General features: G+C 44.8%; 1 protein-coding gene across 1 annotated transcript in view; it reads left to right on the top strand.

Annotated features, from left to right (window-relative positions):
• LOC132891659 (MORC family CW-type zinc finger protein 3-like) overlaps nucleotides 1-27,697 on the top strand; it is an 85,201-nt gene that overhangs the window by 13,910 nt on the left and 43,594 nt on the right. Inside the window, exons 5-7 of the mRNA XM_060929454.1 lie at nucleotides 9,611-9,761; nucleotides 12,235-12,372; nucleotides 12,476-12,595. Of these exons, the coding sequence (XP_060785437.1) occupies nucleotides 9,611-9,761; nucleotides 12,235-12,372; nucleotides 12,476-12,595 (409 nt within the window). The remainder of the gene's footprint in view (nucleotides 1-9,610; nucleotides 9,762-12,234; nucleotides 12,373-12,475; nucleotides 12,596-27,697) is intronic.

Below are 27,697 nucleotides of genomic sequence, written 5' to 3'. Positions count from 1 at the left end.
TTTCTTTTACGTCGTGTGGACAGCTGTGTGTGTGTGTGTGTGTGGTGTTTACCTGGGGAAGAGATGACACCAGGGTGCACTATGGGAAGAAGGCAAGCTGGTTGAGGCAATATAAATATTCTGCTGGGAAACCTTGGGATCTGGTATTCATGTGAATGTAACTTTGATATATACAGCCTACCTAAACATTGTTGCAGACCAAGTACACCACTTCATGGTAATGGTATTGCTTAATATCAGTGGCCTCTTTCAGCAGGATAATCCACCCTGCCACACTGCAAACATTGTTCAGGAATGGTTTGAGGAACATGACAAAGAGTTCTAGGTGTTGACTTGGCCTTGAAATTCCCCAGCTCTCAAGCCAATTGAGCATCTGTGGGATGGACTGGACAAACAAGTCTGATCCATGGAGTCCCACCTCACAACTTGCAGTATTTAAAGGAGCTGCTACTAACATCTTGGTGCCAGATACCACAGCACACCTTCAGAGGTTTTGGCAGGACAAAGGGTCCTACACAATATTAGACATTCCTGAATGTGGATATTTTCTATCCACATTCACTGGATATGAGCAATCTCACGCTCTGACTGGCTACTCTACTACGAGGATATCAGCTCATATACCATGAGTAGAGAAAAACAAACTGGTGGAGCGCATCAGGTTAGACATATCAGTTTGTTATCAAGTATTTAAAAGAAACAGAAATAGATAAAATAATATAGTTTCTCCCCCAATGTCTCCTGTTTCACACTCCAGCCCAGTTGGCGGCGGTAACACACCTTTAAGTTGGCTTGCCAACTGCCAAAAAAACCAAAAGAAGAAGATGAAAATGGTGGACCGTGTTACTGAATCAGATGAGAACAAAATAAAAACTCTATTCAAAAATAACCCCCCCACCCCAAAACCCCCCCAAAATATGGAATAAAAGTATTTGATGGTAAGAATGTATCTTTTTTTTTTATTTTTCAAAAATTATTATTATTAGCATTTTTCACAAATTCCTTCTGTCATTTTGCTGATTTGTTTACATTCTAAGTAGGGCTGTGCGATATGGGAAAAAATGAATATCCCGATACATTTTCTCCATTTCACGATATACGATATATATCTCGATATATTTAAATCTCCTCTAAATAGTCGGGGAGCCAAAGTCTCAAAAACCCTTTAAAATGGGTTGAACCTGACATGGCTTGTTATACTTTTTATTTGTGATTTATTTGATAGTTTTATCCCTAAGGACAAATAATTGGAGGGTCTGCTCTGTCGGAAATATCGCGAAAAAAAATTGTGCCTATTTTAGTGTATGTACCGTTCATTTTTCGACAAAAAATTCTGAAAAATGAAAAATTACCTGAAATCTTCAGTGGCTTGGGTAAGTTGTCAATAAATGCTTTCCAGGTGCAAAGGACACATATGTTGACAACATTCAGTGAAAAAATAATTCTTAAACCACATTTCTACATGATTTTGGCTCCATTTAATGCAAAAAAATTAGGCATTTTTTCACTTTTTTGCAATATTTTCATCTTTACTTCATTGGCAATCAACCTTTTCCCCAAGTTATGACATCAGACAATATACCATTCTTTTTACCAAACAGTATACTGATTCCACATAAAAAACTATAAAAATCCAACCAAAATCAATGGATCTGTGGTGATTTCACTTCTAGTTGGTGATCAACAGGCCCAGAAACTCAATAGAATTTCAGGCTACAATCAAAATTCTGAAAGGCACACTGAATACTTAGCAATATGATACACATTCTCTCTCTCTCTCTCTCTCTCTCACACACACACACACACAAACGAGCAATTTGGGGATCCTACAATGATTTGCACCCCGGTGACACCCCCCACGGCACCCATTTATCTGAGGTAAGTTTATGTTTTGCCTTACTTTCTCTATGGCTATGGCTTAAATGTCATGAAACTTATATCATCTGTGTGTAATTAAATCTAATTTAAGGGTGTTTATTTAGAATTTACATTCTACTATTTTGTACACATATCATCAATATCTGAGCTACCAAGTTGCATCTGTTAGTTAGCAAGCTTATTAGCTAATGCTATTACAGCTATACCTAATTACTGGTTTGGTAGATTGACTGGAGGCATTGGCTGCAGCAAGAAGAACAGACAGTGAGAAAGTAGCCCACATTAAACTTTCAACCTTTGCAGCAAAACCGAAGAAGTCCATGTCCATGGCATTCAAAACCAAACAGGTCTATGAGGAGGAGAGTGCAGTTATGAGGAACCTGTACTTTGTTCATGACTTAGAGGAAGACAGGAAGGTGGAAGTGTTTAGCCATGAATGGACAAGTTGCCCTGCCTCCCTGTTTGAGCCAGATCCATTCCTTGACCAAAGGTATGGTATGCGCAAAGGAAACAAGGCAGACTACCTGGCTGCAATAAGACTGACCTTGGCAGCTCATGGGGGGAAGTGGACACACTACCACCGTCTGACAAGCCTGTTGTAATGGTAGTTGATGCCATGGCATTCATTCAACGTTACCAGCATCTTGGGAGCAGCACCTTCTATGAACTGCAAGGGAATTATCTGAGGCAGCTACTTGGAATGCTCCCAGACCAGTGTGACTGCATCCACTTTGTTGGTGATAGATACAGTATGATTTCTCTCCAGCTGAAAGTCTGAAAGGTGAGGAGCGAGAGAAGAGGATGAAGACCTGCCCCAGCAAAATGAAGGAGTATAAGCCGCATGACACACTCCCTGTACCTGAATGGAAAGGCTTCATTCACAATCCACGGAATAAAGCTAATCTGTTGAACTACCTGGGGGAAGCATGGACTGCTCAGAACAAGTCACTTCCTGCAGGGTGCACACTTATTCTTGGTGGAGTCTTTTGTGATCCTGGTCGCACTGTGCTCTTGTCAGCAAATTGTCAGATTGAGCTTCCAGAACTTTCCTGTGAAAAACATGAGGAGGCAGATACTAGAATGTTTGCTCACATTGCATATTCGGTACTCATTATGCACCACAAATGGGCTGTGGTAGTTGCAACTGACACAGATGTGATCATGATGTGCATCTACTACATCAGACACATGATTGGGCTGCAGGAGCTGTGGGTGAAGATGAATGACAACTTCCTACCTGTTCATGCCATGACAGAAGCTCTGGCAGGGAAGTATGACACTGCACCTGCAGAATTTACATCCATTCTCCTCAGCACATACATACTTACTGGATGTGACACAGTGAGCTATCTTTACAGAAGGGGGAAAAAGCAGGCCTACACAACTACCATTAAACACCTGACAGACCTTCTGCCACTCTGCAGGTACGGTGACCCTGAGGAAAGCCTAGATGTTCAGGAAGAGGTCATCACAGCAGCACGTCAATATATGGTGTCTCTTTATGACAGGAGTGACTTTGTTGGGACATTGGATGCCCTGCGAGCCCATCTCTTTGTTAACATCAAAGGAGACATGCGTTGCCTTCCTCCAACAGAAGATGCCTTCTTATTACACCTTTGCCATGCTCTTCATCAATTAGCTGTGTGTAAGTGGGCGCACCTGGTTCAGCCAAACCACCCAGCTGCTACTGAGTTTGGGAGGCAACTTGTAAACAGCAAATTGGTGCCAGTTATGATGCTGAAAGAGGCAAAACCATCGGAACTCAAACTCAGCAAATACTGCAACTGCAAGAAGAGCATGTGTGCCCGAGGATGCTCCTGTGCAAGAGCAAATGTGAGGTGTGGCATTGCATGCCTCTGCACCGGGGACCCCAACAGATATTCAAGTATTGAACTTGCGCTTGAAGAAAGAGACATGTAAGTTGACTGTGTGTGTGTGTGTGTGTGTACACGTGTGTACATCAATGTGGAGGGGGGCATCTTTTATCCAACTGCTGTATGACCCACCCTGTCAGTCTTGTTTGTTGTCTCATCAGGTGACAGGAAGGATCTGCAGTGTGCCACCCTCCTGATTATCCCAATTCACAGGGACCCGCGCAGGGACCCCATGTTTACTTTTAAATTACTTTGTTCTATTAAAGTTGTCAGTGACTCAATAAAATTGTGAGATAATAAAGTATTTTTGTTGAATTTTATTTATTTATTTATTTATTTCAATTTTATTTATTTCCATTGGGAGAACAGTTATTTTTAAATTTAAAAGCTCCCTAGGCTATGATGTTTAGTAACGTGGACATTAAAACCATGTTAAGTACACAGTGTACCTTTCGGAATGTTGAGCGTAGCCTAAAATTCTATTGAGTTTCTGGGCCTGTTGATCACCAACTAGAAGTGAAATCACCACAGATCCATTGATTTTGGTTGGATTTTTATAGTTTTTTTCTGTGGAATCAGTATACTATTTGGTAAAAAGAATGGCATATTGTCTGATGTCATAACTTGGGGAAAAGGTTGATTGCCATTGAAGTAAAGATGAAAATATTGCAAAAAAGTGAAAAAACGCCTAATTTTTTTGCATGAAATGGAGCTAAAATCATGTAGAAGTGGGGTTTAAGAATTGTTTTTTCACTGAATGTTGTCAACATATGTGTCCTTTGCACCTGGAAAGCATTTATTGACAACTTACCCAAGCCACTGAGGATTTCAGGCAATTTTTCATTTTTCAGAATTTTTCGTCGAAAAATGAAGGGTACATACACTAAAATAGGCACAATTTTTTTTCGCGATATTTCCGACAGAGCAGACCCTCCAATTATTTGTCCTTAGGGATAAAACTATCAAAAAAATCACAAATAAAAAGTATAACAAGCCATGTCAGGTTCAACCCATTTTTGGGACTTTGGCTCCCCGACTAAAAGGACCCCATGAAATCTAACTTTTATTCTTTACTGTTTTCATTACAATCCCTGCAGATTAAATAACATTCTTGGTTAACTTTACAGGTGGTTTTCAACAACACATTTTAAATTTTCATGTTAGTGATTAATCACAATTGAACTGAAATAAGACTATTTTTATTCAACAAAGATGTGGCACAAACTGCAAAAACAATCTTGAAAATTGCAACAAAGGGGCAATACAATACAGAGTTGCTCAGAGCTCGAATCAATAAAGTGCAAGCTCAACACTGAGAAAGACATTTAGCCTAAATAAGAAAAGTGCTCATTCATTAAATTATTTAAAAAAATAGATCTCCAAGCTATTAACCTGACTACTGAGAACCACTGGAACATTCACAATAGAGAGAGAGAGATTGAGAGAGAGAAGAGAGAGATCTGCAAAACATAATTTTTCTCTTTGCACACTTTTGAACTGAATGTTTTCTGGCTCTGCCTCTCAGATGTGTATAATTCCGGTATTGCCTTCTCTGTAAAATGTCTGCGACCAGGCAACTCATATTTGGGATCGAGTGTGTTTAGTAATTTTTGGAAGCCTGGTTTTTCCACTATACTAATTGGGATCATGTCTTCGGCAATGACGTTCGTGATTGCATCCGTTATAGCTCTCCATCTCTGACTCGTTTTCTCATATGGGGTGGCTTTGGAGAACGAGGCCGCTATGGTCATTTGTTTAGCTCATGGACAAGTAGTTCGGAGTTTAGGAGACTCTTCATACTGTACCGGATGAGTTTTCAGGTGATGGATATTTGTCGTGCTGCTGCTTTTCGTGATGACAGGGTTTTTTGCACACTTTACAAATTGGCATTTGCTGTTCCACGTCCTCCTCGCAATATCCAAAAAATGCCAGATGACTGACCCCTTACTAGTTCTTTTAGGAACCAATTCGTCCACTTCCATTTTTAATTTGTCGCTGTAATTGACAGAGCTTACATGGTAGCCTATGCAACACAGCGATTGCACGAACTGAGTCAGCGCTGTAAACCGAAACCAGAAAATCTTCCCGCCAGCAGTGTTGCCAGATACTGCTGATGTTTTCCAGCCCAAAATATGTTTAAAACCCGCCAAAATGTACTTAAAACTGCCCAATTGGGTGGTAAACCGCCTAATCTGGCAACACAACCGAAACTAGAAAATCTTCCCGGAAGTTCCTTTCAGCACCGAGATGTCGCCCGGGATTGGTTGGCGAGTGCGTGACATTATTGTTTTTTTTACCCTTAGGCAGCCTCTCACGTTACTGCCTGAGGGACAGGGAGAAAACCACCGGAAAAGGTTTTAAACAAACGGAACAAACACAAGTTGGAAGATGACCATAAAATACTCGATAGTTACGATATAATAATTTTATGTATCGCACACAGAATTTTCGGCGATATATCGAGTATATTCGATATATCGCACAGCCCTAATTCTAAGCGAAAATTATTTTGTTGGATATTTTGTATAAAGTTTTTTTTTTATGGATTGAATTAGCAAAAAATAAAAATGCTATGTTTCTCAAAATCCAGTGAATGTGGACAGAATAAAAGTTATTCCACTCAATTTCGTCATACATGGCTTATAGCCAACTCGGCGCACCGCGGCTCGTCAGCTATCAGCTCATGTACAACTTGATTTCATGGAATAACTGTTGCATCAATCATGCAAGCACAGTTTTCGCACAACATTCGCTTGGTGGCACTGATAGTTCACCATGTGTTTTCTTGACCTTCCGAGCAGCATTTTGTGGTCTGTTGCTCAACAAATCTGGGAAATTCACTAATAATCTACAGTCGAGATTGTCTCCTGATGGATTCACAAGGTCCTGCATCATCTGTAGTCAGTGCCTGGAAAATGGACCATTTTGGGCTGAATTCACATGACTTCATGTCAGATTTACAGTAACTTCCCTTGGTCCAATTTCACTTTGGTTTGTATTTCCTGCACACAGAGCCTTTGTAGTTTAATGAAGCGGGTATAACTCAAAATAAATAATCTGAGCATCTGGTATGAAAATCTGGTGGATTGACAGATACATATTTATCAAAAAAAAAAATTCCCCACTCGCCCCTTATTTTGGGTGCACTTTTTCACCTCAAGCTCAAGTCCTCTACCAGAGGCCTGGAAGTTTGAGAGTTCTGCACAGTATTTTAGCTATTTCTAGGACTGTGCTTTTCTGGACAGAGATCTCAGATGTTGTTCCTGAGATCCATTGTTGCCACTCTCCCACTTTGGGGGTCACTGCACTGAGGGCGCCTATCACCATGGGGACCACTGTTGTCTTTATCTTCCATATCTTTTCTAGCTCTTCTTTCAGTCCTTGATACTTCTCGAGCTTCTCAAGATCCTTTTCCCTGATGTTACTTGATATTGCCACATCTATCACCACAGCCTTGTTTTCCCATTTGTCCACCACTACCATGCCCGCTTGGTTAGCCATTACCAGTTTGTCTTTCTGTATCTGGAAGTCCCACAGGGTCTTAGCTTTGTCATTTTCAACCACATTCAGAGGTGTGTCCCACTTTGACCTTGGGACTTCCAGTCCATGCTTGGCACAGATGTTTCTGTACACTATGCCAGCCACTTGGTTATGGCGTTCCATGTACTCTCTTCCTGCTAGCATCTTACACTCTGCTGTTATGTGCTGGATTGTCTCAGGGCCATCTTTGCACATTCTGCACCTGGCGTCCTGCCTCATGTGGTAGACCCCGGCCTCTATCGATCTTGTGCCTAGGGCTTGTTCCTGTGCAGCAGCTATGAGTAGTGCCCCTGTGCCTTCTTCCAGTCCAGCTTTATTCAGCCACTGATAGGATTTTCCAATATCAACCGCAGATTTTGGTGGCCTGTGTTATTGGCTTGAATATACAGTGTGTGTGTGTGTAATATATATATAATATGCAGGGCTTGAAATTCGCGGTGGTCCGGTCACCCGAGGTGACTTAATTTTTTATTTGGCGGGTAATTCCTGTCACTAGCCAGCCCGGCTGGCTAGTTGAAAATAAAAAATATATATGAAGTGAAGATTCAGACACCCCGTCAACTAAAGCCGCCACATATTAAGCGCGTGCCGTGTCTGTGTTAGTCGATGAGTTTATCGGCAGGACGGAAAATACCGAAGAATTCCGAGTCATATTGTGTACGAGTCAGGCTGTCGGTTTTATCACTACTGCGCATGCATATAATGCATCTCGTTGAATATCGCGGTAATCACATGTAGTATTGGACCAGGTGGGTGGAGCACAGAAGCACGGCAGGCCAGAAGTGAGTTCTCAATGAACTATTTATTGCTAGCTTTTCAGCCTTTTATCACTTCCCAGCCACGTGCGCACACACACGTGTTGTGGTTGGGGAGAGAGAGCTCCCTTTCTCTGTTCTCCTCTCCTTTTAAAGGGTGCGGTCACTGGAGAAGACACACAAACACAGGTTAATCCCCATCAGGTGCAATGATTCCACCACTTACCTTCCCTGACTCCGCCCTCCATTCACAGACCGATGCTTGGCCACACCCCCGCTGCCACATCAGGTTATCAAATTCAATAGATGTGGCCACATTATTGCCCATTTAAACACGTGTGGTTTTTTTGTTGTTTACATCTACATCTGCCAAAGCTACGTTGCGATGTGGAATTTTCTGAAAGGTGTACAGAAACTGCCAGAGACGGGGACAAAGCGACCTCAGTCTGAAGAGGAGAAATGACAAAGGACTTATAAGCAAACGTGGGAGCAGGGTAGGCCTTGGCTGCGATACGATTTTTATGGAATAATTAATTTTTTTCAAGTTGATTCTGAGTCAATATGAAGCTCCTAATGCTTTCTCTCTCATAAATGGTTAAATACAGAAAGCACGTTGCACATATTTTGGGTGCTATAGGCATGATAGTAAATATATTTGCTTTCAATACTCATACACCAAGTTGACAAGTTTTCCAATATATTATTATTTGTTGATATTATATTATGGTGCTCTGTGTTGTTCTCATTTATGTATTTAACAACAGTATCAAAATACTCGGGTCTTGAAATAAATGCACATTTGTCATGAACAATGGTAACTACTCTCTTTTGCATTATTTTTGACAGAAGTAAAATTCATACATGAACAAATTTTGGCTAGTTGATTTTCTGTTTGGCTAGTTACTTTGGAAGGTAACTAGTCCGGCTGGCTGGTGAAAAAAAGGAATTTCGAGCCCTGATATATATCCATCCATTATCTGTAGCTGCTTATCCTGTTCTACAGGGTCACGGGCAAGCTGGAACCTATCCCAGCTGACTGGGCGAGAGGCGGGGTACACCCTGGACAAGTCACCAGGTTATCGCAGGGCTGCCATAGAGACAAACAACCATTCACACTCGCATTTCAATTTAGAGCAACCAATTAGCCTCACCTGCATGTCTTTGGACTGTGGGGGAAACCGGAGCACCCGGAGGAAACCCACGCAGACACAGGGAGAACATGCAAACTCCACACAGAAAGGCCCTCGTCAGCCACTGGGCTCGAACCCAGGACCTTCTTGCTGTGAGGCGACAGCGCTAACCACTACACCACCATGCCACCCAAAATATAATATTCATATGGTAAATATAATGCTCTAAAATATCATGTCAAATTAGATATTCTATTCTACAAAATAACAGCCTCTGATTTATTGAACAAATATTGTCAAATAATATCTGAAGAAAAACAGGGTTTTATACTTCGTTTTGATAAACTACTGAAGGCCAAGAGCAACAGAGGATTGGTTTGTGCAATACCATAATATCTAGTTAATAGTTTCACTTAAAATTATTCTGTTACAGAACATCTTCAGGAGAATTAGAATTTGACTTCAAGAAGGACCGCTATGACATCCAGATCCCTGTTGATGTGTCTGAGAAGACCACCAAAGAGACAAAGACGCACCAACCTGAAGTTCATATGTCTGTGCCTGAGAGTGAATATTCACTGCGGGTGAGATTGTAACTACTGAATGTTGAAATGATCAATCATTAGAGTTAACTAGTTATAACACTTCTTGTAGGTTAGGGAATGAGGAACAGGGAGACAGGTTTGACAAAATGCATTTTTTATTTATCTTTTACTTTTCAGTGACTTTAGGTTTTGCTCACATGTGCGTGCACACACACACACACACACACACACACACACACACACACACACACACACACACACAGTATGGCCGGGTAGCTCAGCTCTCTCTCTCTCTCTCTCTCTCTCTGTGATTACCGGCCTCACTCTGCAAGAACACAGAAAAACACACGAGTAAATTGCTAGTAAAAAAAAACAGGTGAAACTCGTCACGTGCTACCTGTCAGTTCTACTGGACTCCTCGCTTCCCACAGCTGATGCTCGACCATGCCGCCCCACTGGTTTAGTTCACTGAAATAAGAGGGGTCTTTTAGAAAGCAAGATATGAGACTTAACCAGAGCTTGACTTCATTATGTTTTGGTTCCAGACAGTTCCCATCAGATAAAAGGGGAAATAGGAAATCAAAATCAGAGGCAAATGAACAGGGGAAAAAATGTTCATAAATGCATACACAAATGGCAAAACCTTACAAGGAATGATAGAAAAATTAGGGGTGTGTATGTGTTTTATTTATATATATATATATATATATATATATATATATATATATATATATATATATATATATATATAGTTGTGTTCATAATCTATGATTCTTTGACCATTTTTCAGAGAATATGAATGATAACACAAAAACATCTTTTCCACTCATGCTTAGTGGTTGGGTGAAACCATTTATTGTCAAACGACTGTGTTTTCTCTTTTTAAATCATAATGACAACAGAAACTACCCAAATGACCCTGATCAAAAGTTCACATACCCTGGTGATTTTGGCATGATACAAATGGGTTTGAATGGCTACTAAAGGTAACATCCTCACCTGTGATCTGTTTGCTTGTAATCAGTGTGTGCATAAAAGCTGAGTGTGTTTCTGGGATTCAGACAGACTCTTGCATCTTTCATCCAGCCACTGACGTTTCTGGATTCTGAGTCATGGGGAAAGCAAAAGAATTGTCAACGGATCTACGGGAAAAGGTAGTTGAACTGTATAAAACAGGAAAGGGATACAAAAAGATATCCACGGAATTGATAATGCCAGTCGGCAGTGTTCAAATTGTGATTAACAAATGGAAAATCAGGGGCTCTGTTAAAACCAAACCACGGTCAGGTAGACCAACAAAAATTTACGCCAAACAGCACAGAGACAAGCCTCAAAACTTCTGGAACAAGGTAATTTGGAGTGATGAGACCAAAGTTGAACTTTTTGGCCACAACCATAAACGTTACATTTGGAGAGGTGTCAACAAGGCTTATGATGAAAGGAACACCATTCTTACTGTAAAGCACGGAGGTGGCTCACTGATGTTTTGGGGATGTGTGAGCTACAAAGGCACAGGAAACTTGGTCAAAGTTGAAGGAAAGATGAATGCAGCACGTTATCAGCAAATACTGGAGGCAAATTTGCACTCATCAGCCCGGAAGCTGCGCATGGGACGTACTTGGACGTTCCAACATGACAACGATCCAAAACACAAGGCCAAGTCGACCTGTCATTGGCTACAGCAGAACAAAGTGAAGGTTCTGGAGTGGCCATCTCAGTCTCCTGACCTCAATGTCATTGAGCCACTCTGGGGAGATTTCAAGTGTGCAGTTCATGCAAGACAGCCCAGGAATTTACAGGAACTGGAGGCTTTTTGCCAAGAAGAATGGGCAGCTTTACCATCTGAGAAAATAAAGAGCCTCATCCACAACTACCACAAAAGACTTCGGGCTGTCATTGATGTTAGAAGGGGCAATACACGGTATTAAGAACTGGGGTATGTAAACTTTTGATCAGGGTCATTTGGATGTTTTTTGTTGTCATTATGATTTAAAAATGGAAAACACAGTTGTTTATCAATAAATGGCTTCACCCAACCACTAACCATGAGTGGAAAAAAAGTTTTTGTGTTATCATTCATATTCTCTGAAAAAAGGCCAAGAAAGCAAAAATTCTGCCAGGGTATGTAAACTTATGAGCACAACTGTATGTGTGTGTGTGTGTATTATATATATATATATATATATATATATATATATATATATATATATATATATATATATATATATATATGTGTGTGTGTGAAAACAAGTGTTAACCGGTGAAAAACAGATGATTAACAGGCAGAATAACAATGTTCTTCTTCCAAAAAAAGTTGTGCTTTTTATGCACTTTCATAGATCAACAGGACTGTTAAAGTTTACCATGAATGAGATTTCATCTGATACAAATTAAGTTACCTAATTGTAATCTTTTTTGTTTCCACTCAGAATTCAAGATAGAGTTGAAGATTTTTTTTTTAAATGCTGGTCCAGATATAGTCAAGTTTATGTTTATTTTATTCTTAATTCAGGCATACTGCAGTATCCTGTACCTTAAGCCAAAAATGCACATTATCCTTCAAGGGAAGAAGGTGCAAACTCAGTTTGTCACTAAAACTCTCGCAAATGTCTTCAAGGACACATACAAACCTGTCTGTCGTCCTCCCCTTGTATCCTTGTGCCAAATATTAGAGCAACTAAATGTGTAAAAATATCACTCTTAAATAATTTTAAAATTATTTAAGTGTCATGATCCTTAAGTCTTTCTCTCAGACAAAGGCAATACCAATCACATTTGGCTACAACACAAAGACCAAAGAGCACTATGGCATCATGATGTACCACAAAAACCGTCTCATCAAAGCCTATGAGCGTGTTCCCTGCCAGCGCAAGGTAAGGATTACACAGTTCATAGAAATTTCATCTTTGTCTGTAATAATCTGCATATAGAAACAGAATAAGATGGGTAAACCAAGCAAGAATATGGAGAAGAACACAGATACAGTACCCTCTGAAAGTATTGGCACAGCAAGGCCAATTCCTTTGATTTTTCTATCTACTGAAGACATATGGGTTAAATGATGAATATTAGATGGTAGATAGGAGTTCAGCTTTCATTTCCTGATATTTAGATATAGAAGTGTTAACTAACATAGAAAATGACCCCTTTGGTGGAAGGACACCCCACTCCCCATGTTTAGGTGAGCAAAAGTATAGGGACATTTAGTCTTAACCCCTTTGGACATAATGAAGTTCCATTACTTACTTCCTTGTGTCCGAAGGGGATAAATAACACTTAATATTTGCTTAAGTTTTTGAGATCACCAAACCATTGCATTCTTATTGTGTGATGCTTTTCCAGGCATGTACTGTTGTTTCAGTTGCCATTTGTGTTTCTCCCTTCACTCCCCTCTCCAGGAGGTGAAGTGCATGCTCAGTTGGGTTAAGGTCTGATGATTGACTTGGCCTGTTTAAAACCTTCCACTTTTGAACTTTTCACTTTTCTCCTGATGAAGTCCTTTGCTGTGTTGGCAGTGTGTTTTGGGTCATTGTCATGCTGAAGATCCTTCCAGTTAGATTGGATGCATTTCTCTGTAAACTGGCAGACAAAATGAATCTATGGACTTTGGAATTCATTCTGCTACTACCACCATGAGTTATATCATCAATAAATATTAGTGAGCCCGTTCCAGAAGCAACCATGCAAGCCCAAGCCATAACACTACCTCCACTTTCTTTCTTTCTTTCTTTCTTTCTTTCTTTCTTTCTTTCTGTGTCCCCCAGGTGAAATTATCACGTGATGCATGATGTCATGCACAAGGGGTGTATTGCCCATAGGTGTGAGTGTGAAGCTGTGACAGGCCTAGCAAGCATGCAGTGAATGAAGCTTGCTCAAGATAGATGGCAACTGGCAGGCTATTTGGCCTTCAGGCATCAGCATGAGTGTTCCAGTATTTTTGATCACTTGAAAAATCATTTCATTTTCATTAATCCTCGTCACCCCCGGTGGAGCATAAGGTCGCAACAAGTTCACTCCACTTCCTACAGTCTCTAGCCACCTTCTGCGCCTCTTCCCATGTTCATTTTAGGTCTTTTCGTTCAATGTTCTTGGCCTTCCCCTTTTCCTTCACCCTGGTGGCATCCATCTTAAAGTGGTGTGGGGTATGCCATCTGGTGTCATGCTTAGAAAATCACCAAGCCATTTCAGCCTGCATTTCTTCATCTCCGTAACAATGCTGCAGCATCCTGTCTTAATGTATAACTCTGTTGGACATCTTTTTCAGCCTAAAGATATTACACATCCTTCCTTCTCAACCATTTTGAAATGGATCCACCTTAGCCATGTCCTTTGTAACAACTTTCCAGGATTCAGAACCGTATAGCAACACTGATTTTACATTGCAATTGTAAAGTATACCTGGGCTTGGCTCGCCCAGCTGTCAGTACCTGGGAAGGGCCCCAGCTATGGGTAAATAGCACGTGTCAGTCTGGCAGCAGGGACTGGCAGCTGTTGAGGAATGCGGGAAACAGTTTCTCTCATGCAAACTCAATGGGCGGAGGATCTGTATGGACAGTGGTCGGTGAGCATGGTCTTGAAACAGACCACTGCGGGGCAATTCCATGTCACTTTGACTGTCGTGCTCTGCACTCTGTCAGGTTTAGTGGCATGGGACCCAGAGGGAGGTGTTTGTCCTGGGCAAGCATTCGCATTCAAAGTCTTGCCCCGGCACACGGTGTCTAGAGCTTCATGGAGAACAAAGCGCTGCAAGGTACCGTGTTCATATTTGCTCGCAAAGGGATGGGCCGTGAGAGATTGTAAAGTTTTATTTTGGTCTTAAATCTGTACTTTTTGGACTTCCAGATGGGGTTAAGCCTTATGAATGCACTTCTGGAATTTCCAAGCCTTATCTTGATATCCTTCAGGGCCCCTCCATTTTTGCTAATGTAGATTCCCACATAAATAAAATCATTTATGGTGTTCAAGGTTTCACCATGTTCTAATGACAAGGGAGCACATGGAGTGGAATTAATGTGCATCACCTTGATTTTATCCTTCTTAATTTGCAATCCAATCTGTTTGGCAAATTTTTTGTAATCTCATTGTTTTGTCTTGTATATAGTTACTGTTGGATGGCATCAAAGCTATGTCATCAGCATATTCTAGATCTTCCAGGTTGCCTGACCAGAGTCCACTGTATACCTGTAGGTCTATCAGAGGTCACGATTCTCATGATCCAATCAATAGTAACAAGAAATAGGATCGGGGATAGAATACATCCTTGCCTTACACCAGACTCCACAGAAAATAAGTCAGACAGTGAGTTATTAAGAATAATGCTGCACTCAAAAGCTCATAAAACTTGCCTATTATTGAGATGATCTTAGATGTCAGACTATAGTTATTTTGGATCTTCCATAAGCTTTCCCTGTGCATACTATTGAAAACTTTCTTGAAGTCAGTGAAGTTTATATGTAGCAGTGTATTCCATTCTATACACTGCATATCATAAATATTTGATTGACACATACTCTTCCTTTATGAAAACCAGCCTGTTCTTCTCTCAAACTAGCATCAATGGCTTCTTCAATGTGTCCCAACAGCACCTTGCAAAAAACCTTACTTGGGATAGATAGTAATGTTATACCCTCCAATTATCATACTAACAAATATCTCCTTTCTTTGACAGTTTCACTATTAGGCCTTTACACCAGTTGTCAGGAATTATATTGTTTTCGCAAACACTTCTGAATAGTTCTCTTAGCACCCTGGTGGATGTAATTATGTCAACTTTAAGCATTTCTGGTTGTTTATTATCAATACCAGGTGCTTTCCCATTCACAAATCAGCTCTGTGGCTCGTGTATAAGTCAAACAGTTCCAGTGAAGGGCAAGACAGGAAACAGTATTCCATCTGAAAGGCAACAGGCAGAAAGATGGTGTAATAACTCTTAAACTTGGGGGGGAGGTTTGACACATACAAACAACCATTCACACTCACGGTCAATTTAGAGTCACCAATTAGCCTAACCTGCATGTCTTTGGACTTTGGGAGAAACCGGATCACCTGGAGGAAACCCACACAGACACAGGAAGAACATGCAAACTTCACACAGAAAGGCCCTGGTCAGCCACTGGGCTCAAACCCAGGACCTTCTTGCTGTGAGGCAACAGTGCTAACCACTACACTACACCACCATGCCACCCATGATTTAACATTTCAAGTGTTTTGTCCCATTCTTCCTGCAAACAGATCTTAAAGTGTGCAACAGTATGAGGTTTTAATCACATTTTTCATTTCAAAATTCACCACACATTCTCTACTGGGGACAGTTGAGGACTGTAGGCTGCAGTCTAACATCTAACACTCACACCCTCTTCTTTCACAGCCATGCATTTGTAATGTGGGCAGAATATAATTTTGCATTGTCTCGTTGAAGTGTGTTTTCCTGAAGGCAGCATACAGTGCCCTCCACAATTATTGCCCCCCCCCCCCCCCCCCCCCCCCCCGTAAAGTTTAGTAAAAAGGGTGAGAAAAAATCCACCTTTTGGTGAAGTTGCTTCATCTCACACTGACAAAAATGAGAAAATCCAACTTTTAATTGAAATAAATTTATTCAGAGAAAAACAAATCCCTCATCAAGAAATAATTATTTTCAACAAAAACACATGTGCCACTATTATTGGCACCCCTGTATTTAATACTTTGTGCAACCTCCCTTTGCCAGTAAAACGGCACTGAATCTCTCCTGTAGCATTTTATAAGGTTGGAGATACAGAACAGGGCATCTGAGACCATTCCTCTTTACACAATCTCTCCAGATCATCTAGGGTCCTTGGCCCTCTCTTGTCTACTCTCCTCTTCAGCTCACCCCACAGGTTTTCAATGGGGTTCAGGTCAGGGGACTGAGATGGCCAGGGCAGAAGCTTGATTCTGTGGTCAGCTAAGCATTTTTGTGTTGATTTGGACATGTGCTTCAGATCATTGTCCTGCTGGAAGATCCAATGACGACCCGGTTTTAATTTCCTGGCAGAGGAATTTTGATTTAAAATGTTCTGGTATTTCATGGAGTCCATGATGTCATGTACCCTAACAAGGTTTCCAGGGGCTTTGGAGGAAAAACTGCCCCAAAACATCACAGAACTTCCACTATATTTTACAGTCAGGATTGGGTTCTTTTCATTATAGCCATCTTTCTTTTTATGCCAAACCCACCGCAAGTGTTTATTGCCAAAAAGCTCCATTTTTGTTTCATCAGAACACAGTTCCAGCAAAAGCTGTAGTAGCATTTCACAAACTTCAGGTGCTTACATTTGTGGTTAACTGAAAAAAAAAAGGCTTTTTTTTCTGACAAACGTTCCAAATAATCAGTTGGCACTGGGGTTGGTGTCTGATGGTGGTTTTGGAGACTTGGAAACCACAAGATTTTACTTTCTCGTAATTCACCAACAGTTATCCTTGGGGATTTTTTTCCCCTCTCTTACCCTCCTCACTGTACATGGGGGCAAAATAAACGTCAGTCCTCTTCCAGGCAGGTTTCTAACAGTTCTAGTTGGTGTCAAATTTTTTATTATTGCTCTAACAGTAGAAATGGATATTTTCAGGCAAGTCATTTTTTTAAAGTCACCATTCCCTGACTTATGAAGGTTAACACACTTCTCCCTCATTTGGTTTGTGTATTCTCTTATCTTTCCCATGTTGATGGATGACTAAGGGAATTTGACCTCTGTGTCACCTCATATTTGTTCCCCAGTGTAACAGTTCCTGATGACGGTGGAGCACAGAAGCATGGCGGGCGAGAGTTAATGTTACACAAACACTTCATTTTAGCTTTTCAGCTTTCCTTCACTCACTCACTCACTCACTCACTCACTCACTCACTCACTCACTCACTCACTCACTCACATGCGTTGTAGTCGGGGAGAGAGCTCCTTTTCTCTGCTTTCTCTCTCCTTTTATGCTCCATCCCTGTAACAAACACACACTAACCGACAGCAGGTGGAATGACTTAGCCACTTGCCTTCCCCGACCCCGCCCTCCATTCACAGACTGCTGCTTGGCCACGCTTCTGCTGCCACATACCCTCACCGCCTGACTCAGGCCGGGGAGCCATCCTGCCTGAAGCTGACTCCCCCCCGATGGGACAGGAAGTCCGCTACCACCATCTGCACCCCCGGCCTGTGGATCACCTCAAACTTAAATGACTAGAGGGTGAGATACCAACGGGTGATCCATGCATTGGCATCCTTCATGCGGTGGAGCCACTGGAGGGGCACGTGGCCGAACAGAGAGTGAAAGGGCACCCCAGCAGGTAGTATCGAAGGGCGAGGACCGCCCACTTGATGGCGAGACACTCCTTCTCGATTGTGCTGTATCTGCTTTCACGCATTGAGAGTTTCCAGCTGATGTACAGCATGGGGCGCTCCTCGCCCTCCACCTCCTGGGACAAAACGGCCCCCAGCCCTCTGTCCGATGCATTAGTCTGCAAAATAAAGGGGAGAGAGAGAAAAGTGAGGGGAGTGTAAAAGTGGCCCCCCATACAGTGCAGCTTTTACCTCAGAGAAGGCCTGTTGGCCCTGCTCTGTCCACTGGACCGGATCTGGAGCCCCCTTTTTAGTGAGATCAGTTAGCAGGTTGGTGACGTCCGAATAATTAGGTATAAACCTATGATAATAGCCGGCCAGCCCCAAGAACCGTCTCACCTCCTTTTTGGTCTGGGGCCTCGGGCAGGCCGCAATCGCTGCTGTCTTTTTAATTTGGGGACGCACCTGCCCATGGCCCAAGTGGAACCCCAGATACCGTACTTCCACCTGCCCAATCACACACTTTTTTTGGGTTAGCTGTGAGGTCTGCTTGCCTCAGTGACTTTAGAACGGCCCTCAGGTGTTCCAGGTGCCGCGGCCAATCATTACTGTAAATTATAATGTCATCTAGGCAGCGTGAGGGTGGAGGACCCTGTCCATAAGCCGCTGTAATGTAGCGGGTGCCCCAAATAACCTAAAAGGGAGTGTGACAAATTGGTGTAATCCAAATGGTGTGGAAAAGGCCATTTTTTTCTCGGGATAGTGGAGTCAAGGGGATCTGCCAATATCCCTTTGTTAGATCCAGTGTCGAATAAAAGCGAGCAGCGCCTAACCGATCAAGCAACTCATCAATGCGAGGCATTGGGTATGTGTCAAATTTAGACCCCGCACTGACCTTTCTATAGTCCACACAGAACTGGACTGACCCGTCTGTCTTGGGAACCAGGGCCACTGGGCTGCTCCAGTCACTGTGGGACTCCCCGATTATGCCCATTTTGAGCATGGCCTTGAGTTCGTCCTGAACCACCTTTTTCTTGTGTTCGGGCAATCGGTAAGGGCAGCTACGCACTACTGCCCCCGGGGGCGTTTCGATGTGGTGTTCTATGAGGTGGGTACGACCAGCAAGGGGCGAGAACATGTCAGAAAATTCCTTCTGCAACTTGGCTACCTCTGTGAGTTGGGCCGGCGAGAGGTGGTCTCCACAAGGGACCGGAGTGGTCTGAGATGTTATCTTTTTTTACCTCCAGCCCCAGCTCCGCCTTCTCTGGGACTGCCGATGCGAACACCATGGGGACCCCCTCATTCCAGCTTTTTAAAAGGTTGAGGTGGTAGACTTGCAGTGCCCCACCCCTATCCTTTTGCTTCACCTCATAGTTGACATTCCCGACTTGCCGTGTGACCTCAAAGGGCCCTTCCCACTTGGCAACTAATTTAGAACTCAACATGGGCAATAATACGAGCACTTTGTCTCCCAGCATGAACTCTCTAAGGCGCATGCCCCTGTCATACAGCCGGCTTTGACGTTCTTCTGCCTGCTGCAAATTCTCCTGGGTTAGATGCGTGAGGGTATGGAGTTTTGTGTGCAGGTCAAGAAGCACTGGATTTCATTTTTACTAGGTGAAGGTCCCTCCTCCCAATTTTCCTGCAGCACATTCAGAATGCCACGTGGCTTACGCCCATATAATAATTCAAAGGGAGAAAACCCCGTGGAGGATTGTGGAACCTCTCATACTGTGAATAACAGGGGCTCGAGCCACTTATCCCAATTATGCGCATCTATTCAAGTTGGCGGTGCGTGCGGACGCAGCAGCCCCTCTCTGTCTTGATAATGTGGTGTTTACATGTTTGTCTTCGTCGGTGTGCTCGAGTGATTGTATGTTTTCCTTGCGTTTGTCCGTCCCGAGGCGCACATACAGCCATGGGACTCTTTTTGACATTGGCAGCACTTTTTTCTGCAAGTTAAACCCGGCACACGCTAAGGGGCTACATGACCTCTGCCTACTCCGGCGGCCCGCTTTGACATCGACCCCCACTACTGCTGCACACCCGCAGAGGAAGCGCCGTAAGTGGTGCAAGAGGAGGCAGAAGCAGGGAAAGCGCGGGGGTATCCAGGCCAGGCTAATGGCTAATCCACACAAGCCGGCTATACCGTCCATCGTACTCGCCAATGTACGCTCCTTGGATAACAAACTGGACTATATTCACCTTTTGAGAGCAACCCAGCAGGCTGTGAGAGAGTGCTGTGTTTTTGTGTTCATGGAAACATGCCTCAACAACAGCATACTGGACTCCCTCATCCAGCTCAACCGGCTAACATGCTATCAAGCAGACAGAGCCCTTATTGAAGGAGGTAAGACCAGCGACAGCGGGGTCTGTGTTTACATCAGGGATGCTTGGCGTCAGGATGCTGTAGTAGTTTGCAGACACTGTTCACCCCTTGTGGAGTTTATGATCATCAAGTGCCGGCCCTTCTATCTACCGAGGGAGTTTTCTGCCATCCTGCTTGTTGCAGTTTACATTCCTCCCAGCTGCAACAACAATGATAGGGACAAGGCACTGAGTGAACTGTACTGCGCCATCAGCGACCAACAGACAGCCCATCCAGAGGGACTTCTCATCGTAATTGGGAATTTCAACCACACACATCTCAAAACAGTGTTTCCTCAGTTACATCAACACATTGACTTTGCAACACGGGGAAACAACACACTGGACCAGGTTTACACAACACTGAGAAGAGCATACAAGGCCTCCCCCCTCCCCCATCTTGGTGCTTCAGACCACATCACTGTTATGCTAATGCCAGCATACAGGCCGAAGGTCAAAGTCACCAGACTGGTCCAGAAGCAGGTACGGGTGTGGCCAGAGGGTGCTTCCTCAGCACTTCAGGACTGCTTTAACATCACAGACTGGGACATGTTTAAGCAGGCTGTTAGGACTAGGACTGTTTTGGCCTCTAGAGGCCGCTGTTATTTCCTTTTCATGTCGTGTTTATTTTGGCCTCTAGAGGCCGCCACTGTTCCTGTGTTTTGTGTTTGTGTTAATTGCCTAATTATCTTCACCTGTGTCCTTAATTAGTTTGTCTATTTATACCCCTGAGTTCAGTCCTCTTGTCACGGAGTCTTTGTGCTGTTATGTTTATCTCCAGTTTCCTTTGTACTGTGTTTTTTGATCTTCTTAGCTTTTGAATTTTTGCACTTTGCTTTTCTTTTGGATTATACTCTTTGGGTTTTTTTTTTGTCTTTTGTTTTGCCCTGTATATAGTGTATATAGTTTAAATAAACCTTTTGATTCTTTTTCTACTTCCGCCTCACGCCTCTGCATTTGAGTCATCCCCCTGGTGGCCTAGTGGGGGTTTGCTGGATTATCACACCAACGAACCAGGTTCGAATCCCAGCAAAACCCTAACAGAAAGACTCCGTCATGACCGACTCAGCAGAGGCTGCTTCAACTGTCTACCCGGCCAACCTTCAGGGAATTATGGCAGCTTTGACACGCTTCGGAGCGACCATGGACGCTCATGGACGTACGCTCACCAGCCAACGTGAGGCCCTCGCTCGCCACGAGGAACTGCTTCAGCAAATTGGGAAAACCCTGGCACAGCTGACATCTCTGCCTGCATCTCCTGCTCCTGATCCAGCTCCCACTCCTGCTCCAGTGCCTCCTGCAATGCTGCCTTCTTCACCTCGTGAACCCAGCCTTCCTGCACCACAGAGGTATGACGGCAAGCACAGTGAGTGCCGAGAGTTCCTTACCCAGTGTCAACTCACCTTTGAGCTTCAGCCTACCACCTACACTACGGATCGCCGCAAGATTGCCTTTGTGATCACCTTATTAGCTGGTAAGGCGCGAGCCTGGGCTACTGCTATCTGGCAAAGACAGGGACCTGAGTGCTTTGATTTCCAGCTGTTTTCTGAAGAGATGCTTCGGGTCTTCGATCAGGCAGACATCAGTACCGACGCAGCCCGAAAGCTCATGTCCATCCGGCAAGGAGGAAGCGTCGCAGATTACGCCATCTCGTTCCGAACACTCGCAGCAGTAAGTGGATGGAACGAGACTGCCCTGGTGTCAGCCTTCCACCATGGTCTGTCTGACCCCATCAAGGACGGTCTGGCCTCTATTGGATGCCCAAGTGACCTCGAAACCCTCATCTCACATGCTATTCGTCTGGACAACAGGATGAGAGAACGCCACCAAGCCTTGAGCCCCCCCAGCCTCCCTACCTCTACCTGGAGACCGTCTACCTCCTTCAGTGACTGTCCAGAACCCATGCAAGTGGGTCGTACTCGCCTCTCCGCATCTGAGAGGGAGCGCAGAAGGAGGGACAAGTGCTGCATCTACTGTGGCAAGCCTGGTCACTTCCGAGCATCATGTCCCGAACTCTTGGGAAAAGGACCGCCCCGTCCAGCCGAGGGAGGGTTGTGACGGGGCCTACCCTCTCTCCCGGACTCCCTGGCCAAGGAATCTACATCCCGGTCTCCATCTCCTGGGGTGAGTCTGTCCACTCTTGTCAAGCTTTGATAGACTCAGGGGCGGCTGGGAACTTTATGGATATTCACTTCGCCCAAAGCATCAATATTCCGACTGCACCTCTTGAAGTCCCACTGTCTGTGTCTGCCCTCGATGGCCAAGCGTTAGGTGATGGAAGAGTCACCCAAGTTACTTCTCCAGTTTTCCTCCAGTCTCAAGGTCACAAGGAAGAAATATCCCTGCACCTGATTCCTTCACCTGAGTTCCCAGTTATTCTAGGCCTTCCTTGGCTTACTCGCCACAACCCTCGCATAGACTGGGTAACAAGCCAGGTTGTGGAATGGGGCCCTGCATGCCATGCCTCTTGTCTGCTCTCTAGCTCTCCTGTGTCTCCTGCCGAGCCCCCTGATCTCACCGAGTTATCTCAAGTTCCCACAGAGTACTGGGATCTCAAGGAGGTATTCAGCAAGAGCAGGGCCGCCGTTCTTCCTCCGCACCGGGCCTACGACTGTGCCATCGACTTGCTCCCTGGGACTACCCCTCCTCGTGGCAGACTGTTTTCACTCTCTCAGCCAGAACGCAAGGCCATGGAGGAATACCTCAAAGATGCCCTGGTCTCTGGGTTTATTCGACCCTCCACTTCACCTGCTGGAGCCGGCTTCTTCTTTGTCGGCAAGAAGGATGGGGGGCTCCGACCATGTATTGATTACAGGGGCCTGAATAAGATCACTGTGCGCAACCGATATCCCCTTCCGCTGATGTCCACAGCTTTCGACCTGCTCCAAGGCGCCACCGTCTTCACCAAGTTGGACCTACGGAACGCATACCACCTCATCCGTATCCGACAGGGAGACGAGTGGAAGACTGCCTTTAACACCCCGTCTGGGCACTACGAATACCAGGTGATGCCCTTCGGACTCACCAACGCACCAGCTGTTTTTCAGGCCCTAATCAACGACGTCTTAAGGGACATGATTAACCTATACGTTTTTGTCTACCTCGACGACATCCTTATCTTTTCCAAGACCGTGCAGGAGCACCGCCACCATGTCCGCCAGGTTCTCCAGAGGCTGCTACAGAACAATCTGTTCGCCAAGGCCCAGAAATGCGAATTTCATGTTCCCGAGGTCTCCTTTCTGGGATTTATTGTATGGACAGGCCAACTCCAAATGGACCCTGCCAAGACCCTGGCCGTCCGGGATTGGCCTACTCCCAAGTCCGTTAAGGAGGTTCAGCGGTTCTTAGGATTCGCTAACTTCTACCGCAAGTTCATCAGGAACTTCAGTTCTGTGGCAGCACCCATGTCAGACCTCACCAAAGGGACAGGTGGATCTTATGGCTGGTCTCCTCAGGCAGAAAAGGCGTTCAAAGACCTCAAGGACCGCTTCTGCACGGCACCCATTCTGGTTCTCCCGGACACCTCCCAACCATTCATCGTGGAGGTGGATGCCTCGGACAGTGGTGTCGGCGCGGTGCTCTCTCAACGTTCGGAAGGAAAGCTGCACCCCTGCGCTTACTTCTCCCACCGCCTGAGTCCTGCTGAGTCCCGGTACGATGTGGGGGATCGAGAACTGCTAGCGGTCAAACTGGCCCTTGAGGAGTGGAGGCACTGGCTGGAGGGAGCACAACATCCATTCCTGGTTTGGACTGACCACAAGAACCTGGAGTACCTCCAGCAAGCCAAGAGACTGAACCCTCGACAGGCTAGGTGGGCCCTGTTTTTCAGTCGGTTTGACTTCACCCTCTCATACCGCCCCGGCTCCAAGAACACCAAACCTGACGCACTGTCCAGACTGTTCTCTGCCACTAACAGGGAGAATGAAGTCGGGCCTATTATCCCTGTGTCCCGGATTGTGGCCCCTGTCCGCTGGGGTATTGAGGAGGCTGTCCGACGAGCCCAACGCCAGGACCCCGGTCCTGGGACGGGGCCACCAGGCCTCTTGTACGTCCCACATCAAGCCCGGGCCAAGGTTCTCCAGTGGGGTCACTCTTCCCCTCTCACCGCCCACCCGGGAGCTCGGAGGACCCTGGACTTCCTGAAAAGACGCTTCTGGTGGCCTAACATGGAGAAGGAAGTAAGGTCATTTGTCCTGTCCTGTGAGGTTTGCACCAGAACCAAGAACCCACGACAGCGTCCCCAGGGTCTCCTGCATCCTCTGACCATTCCCCGGCGTCCCTGGTCCCACGTGGCAGTCGACTTTATCACGGGTCTCCCTGAGTCACAAGGTAACACGGTCATTTTGGTCTTAGTTGACAGATTCTCCAAGGCCTGCCGCTTCATACCACTGTGCAAACTCCCCTCTGCTCTTGAAACTGCGAAACTTTTGTTTAATCATGTCTTCCGAGTCTTTGGTCTTCCACAGGACATCGTCTCAGACCGAGGGCCCCAGTTCTCCTCCCGAGTGTGGCACGGGTTCTGCAAGGTCATCGGAGCCACTGCCAGCCTCTCCTCTGGGTTTCACCCACAGTCCAATGGTCAGACGGAGAGGCTCAACCAGGACCTGGAAACCACCCTGCGAGGCCTGGCTATGGATAACCCGACATCGTGGAGCACCTGGCTGCCATGGGCGGAGTACGCCCACAACACCCTGCAGTCATCGGCCACCAAGCTGTCGCCATTCCAGTGCCAATTCGGGTTCCAGCCACCTCTGTTCCCGGACCAGGAGGAGGACGCGGGGGTGCCCTCGGTCAACCAATATGTGAGACGGTGTCGCAAGACCTGGAGCAAGGTCAGGAAGACCCTCATACAGACCTCCAGAACCAACCAGACTCAGGCCAACCGCCATAGAAGACCTGCACACGCTTTCCGCCCTGGGCAGCGTGTTTGGCTGTCCACTAAGGACCTTCCACTGCGGGTGGAGAACCGCAAGCTTGCTCCTCGCTACATTGGCCCCTTCAAGGTGGTGCGCAGGGTGAACCCTGTCTCCTACCGGCTCCAGTTGCCCCGGACTCTGAGGATCAACCCCACTTTCCATGTTTCCCTGTTACGGCCCGTACTGACGTCTACGTATGCCCCTGCCCCTAGGAACCCCCCACCCCCCCGCATCTTCCAGGGGCAGACTGTGTTCACTGTGAATCGCCTGCTTGACTCCCGCCGGGTCCGCGGCGGGTTGCAATATCTGGTGGACTGGGAGGGCTATGGTCCTGAGGAGCGCTGCTGGGTTCCTGCTCGGGATGTCCTTGATAAAGAACTATGTCGGGACTTCCATTCGGCCCATCCGGATCGCCCTGGGAACGTCAGGAGACGCTCCTAGAGGGGGGGGTCCTGTTAGGACTAGGACTGTTTTGGCCTCTAGAGGCCGCTGTTATTTCCTTTTCATGTCGTGTTTATTTTGGCCTCTAGAGGCCGCCACTGTTCCTGTGTTTTGTGTTTGTGTTAATTGCCTAATTATCTTCACCTGTGTCCTTAATTAGTTTGTCTATTTATACCCCTGAGTTCAGTCCTCTTGTCACGGAGTCTTTGTGCTGTTATGTTTATCTCCAGTTTCCTTTGTACTGTGTTTTTTGATCTTCTTAGCTTTTGAATTTTTGCACTTTGCTTTTCTTTTGGATTATACTCTTTGGGTTTTTTTTTTGTCTTTTGTTTTGCCCTGTATATAGTGTATATAGTTTAAATAAACCTTTTGATTCTTTTTCTACTTCCGCCTCACGCCTCTGCATTTGAGTCATCCCCCTGGTGGCCTAGTGGGGGTTTGCTGGATTATCACACCAACGAACCAGGTTCGAATCCCAGCAAAACCCTAACACAGGCAGCCACTTACAACCACCAGATCAACATCCAGGAGTATTCAGACACTGTTACAGCCTCCATTAGTAAATGCACTGATGATGTCACGGACCCTAAGACCATCACAGTATGGGCCAACCAGAAACTATAGCTGACGGGGGAAGTCTATCGGTTACTGAAAGCCTGGAACGCTGCTTTCAGAGCAGGTGATGAGGCTGGTCTGAGATCAGCAAGAGCCAACTTGTCCCGTGGCATCAGACTAACAAAGAAGCAGTACAGCAGCAGGATAGCCCATCATTTCACTGACAGCAGAGACACAATTTGCTTGTGGCAGGGGATACAGACCATCACGGACTATAATAATACATTTTATTTATAAGCGCCTTTCAAGGTACCCAAGGACACTGAACAGTAAAAAACAAACAATAAAAAGCAAAACAATAGAATAACAATAATAAAATAATAAGAAATCAATAATAATAATAATAATGTTATTAAAAATCAAAGAGAAAAGGCCAAGCTAAAGAGATGTGTTTTTAGCTGTTTTTTTGAAAGAGGACAGTGTTGAGCATTGCGCAACGCTAGTGGCAGGGCATTCCACAGCTTAGGGCCATTAACACTGAAAGCCCTGTCACCCATAGAGCAGAGCCGAGAGTAAGGGATTGCTAATAGGTGGACATCTGTGGAGCGAAGATTTAAAGGTAACTGATATGGAGTTAGGAGATTTGATAAATAGGGAGGGGCCAGGTTATGTAGGGATTTGTAAACAAGTAAGATAATTTTGTACTGAATACGGTATTTAACTGGGAGCCAGTGCAGGTTGTATAGAATAGGAGTGATATGATCCCAGGGCCTGGTGTGAGTGAGTACCCTCGCAGCTAAGTTTTGGACATATTGCAGCCTGTTTAGTCACTTGGCTGGGATGCCATCGAGCAGGGCATTGCAGTAGTCCAGTCTTGAGGTGACAAAAGCATGCATAAGCGTTTCAGCTGTAGATGAAGTCAAGGAGGGACGGAGTTTGGAGAGACTTTTCAGGTGAAAAAAAGCTGTTTTAGTGATACTTTTAATGTGTGAGTCAAAAGAGAGAGTAGAGTCCAGAATAACACCCAAATTTCTTACTTCAACAGTAGTGGAGGTGAAATAACCAGGAATAGATAGCTGTGAATGCTCCAGTTTTTTCAAAATAGAAGGGGTGGAAATGAGGATGGCTTCTGTTTTATCTTGATTTAATTTAAGAAAGTTCTGCACCATCCAGTTGTTAACTGCATTTAGACAGTTGACAAGATTGGACAGAGGGAGTGGGTAAGAGGGTTTAGTTTGAATATAAATTTGGGTGTCATCTGCATAACAGTGAAAGTTAAGCCCATAATGCTGCATTATGTGGCCAAGAGGAAGGATGTATATTACAAATAATAAGGGTCCCAAGACAGAGCCCTGAGGGACACCATGAAGGAGGGGTGATTTAGGGGATCTAAAGTCTCCAATTGACACAAACT

Source organism: Neoarius graeffei, chromosome 9 (genome assembly GCF_027579695.1).
Source record: "Neoarius graeffei isolate fNeoGra1 chromosome 9, fNeoGra1.pri, whole genome shotgun sequence".
NCBI lineage: Eukaryota > Metazoa > Chordata > Actinopteri > Siluriformes > Ariidae > Neoarius > Neoarius graeffei.
The sequence above is the reverse complement of the archived record's forward strand: the minus strand, read 5'-3'. Positions and strand labels throughout refer to the sequence as shown.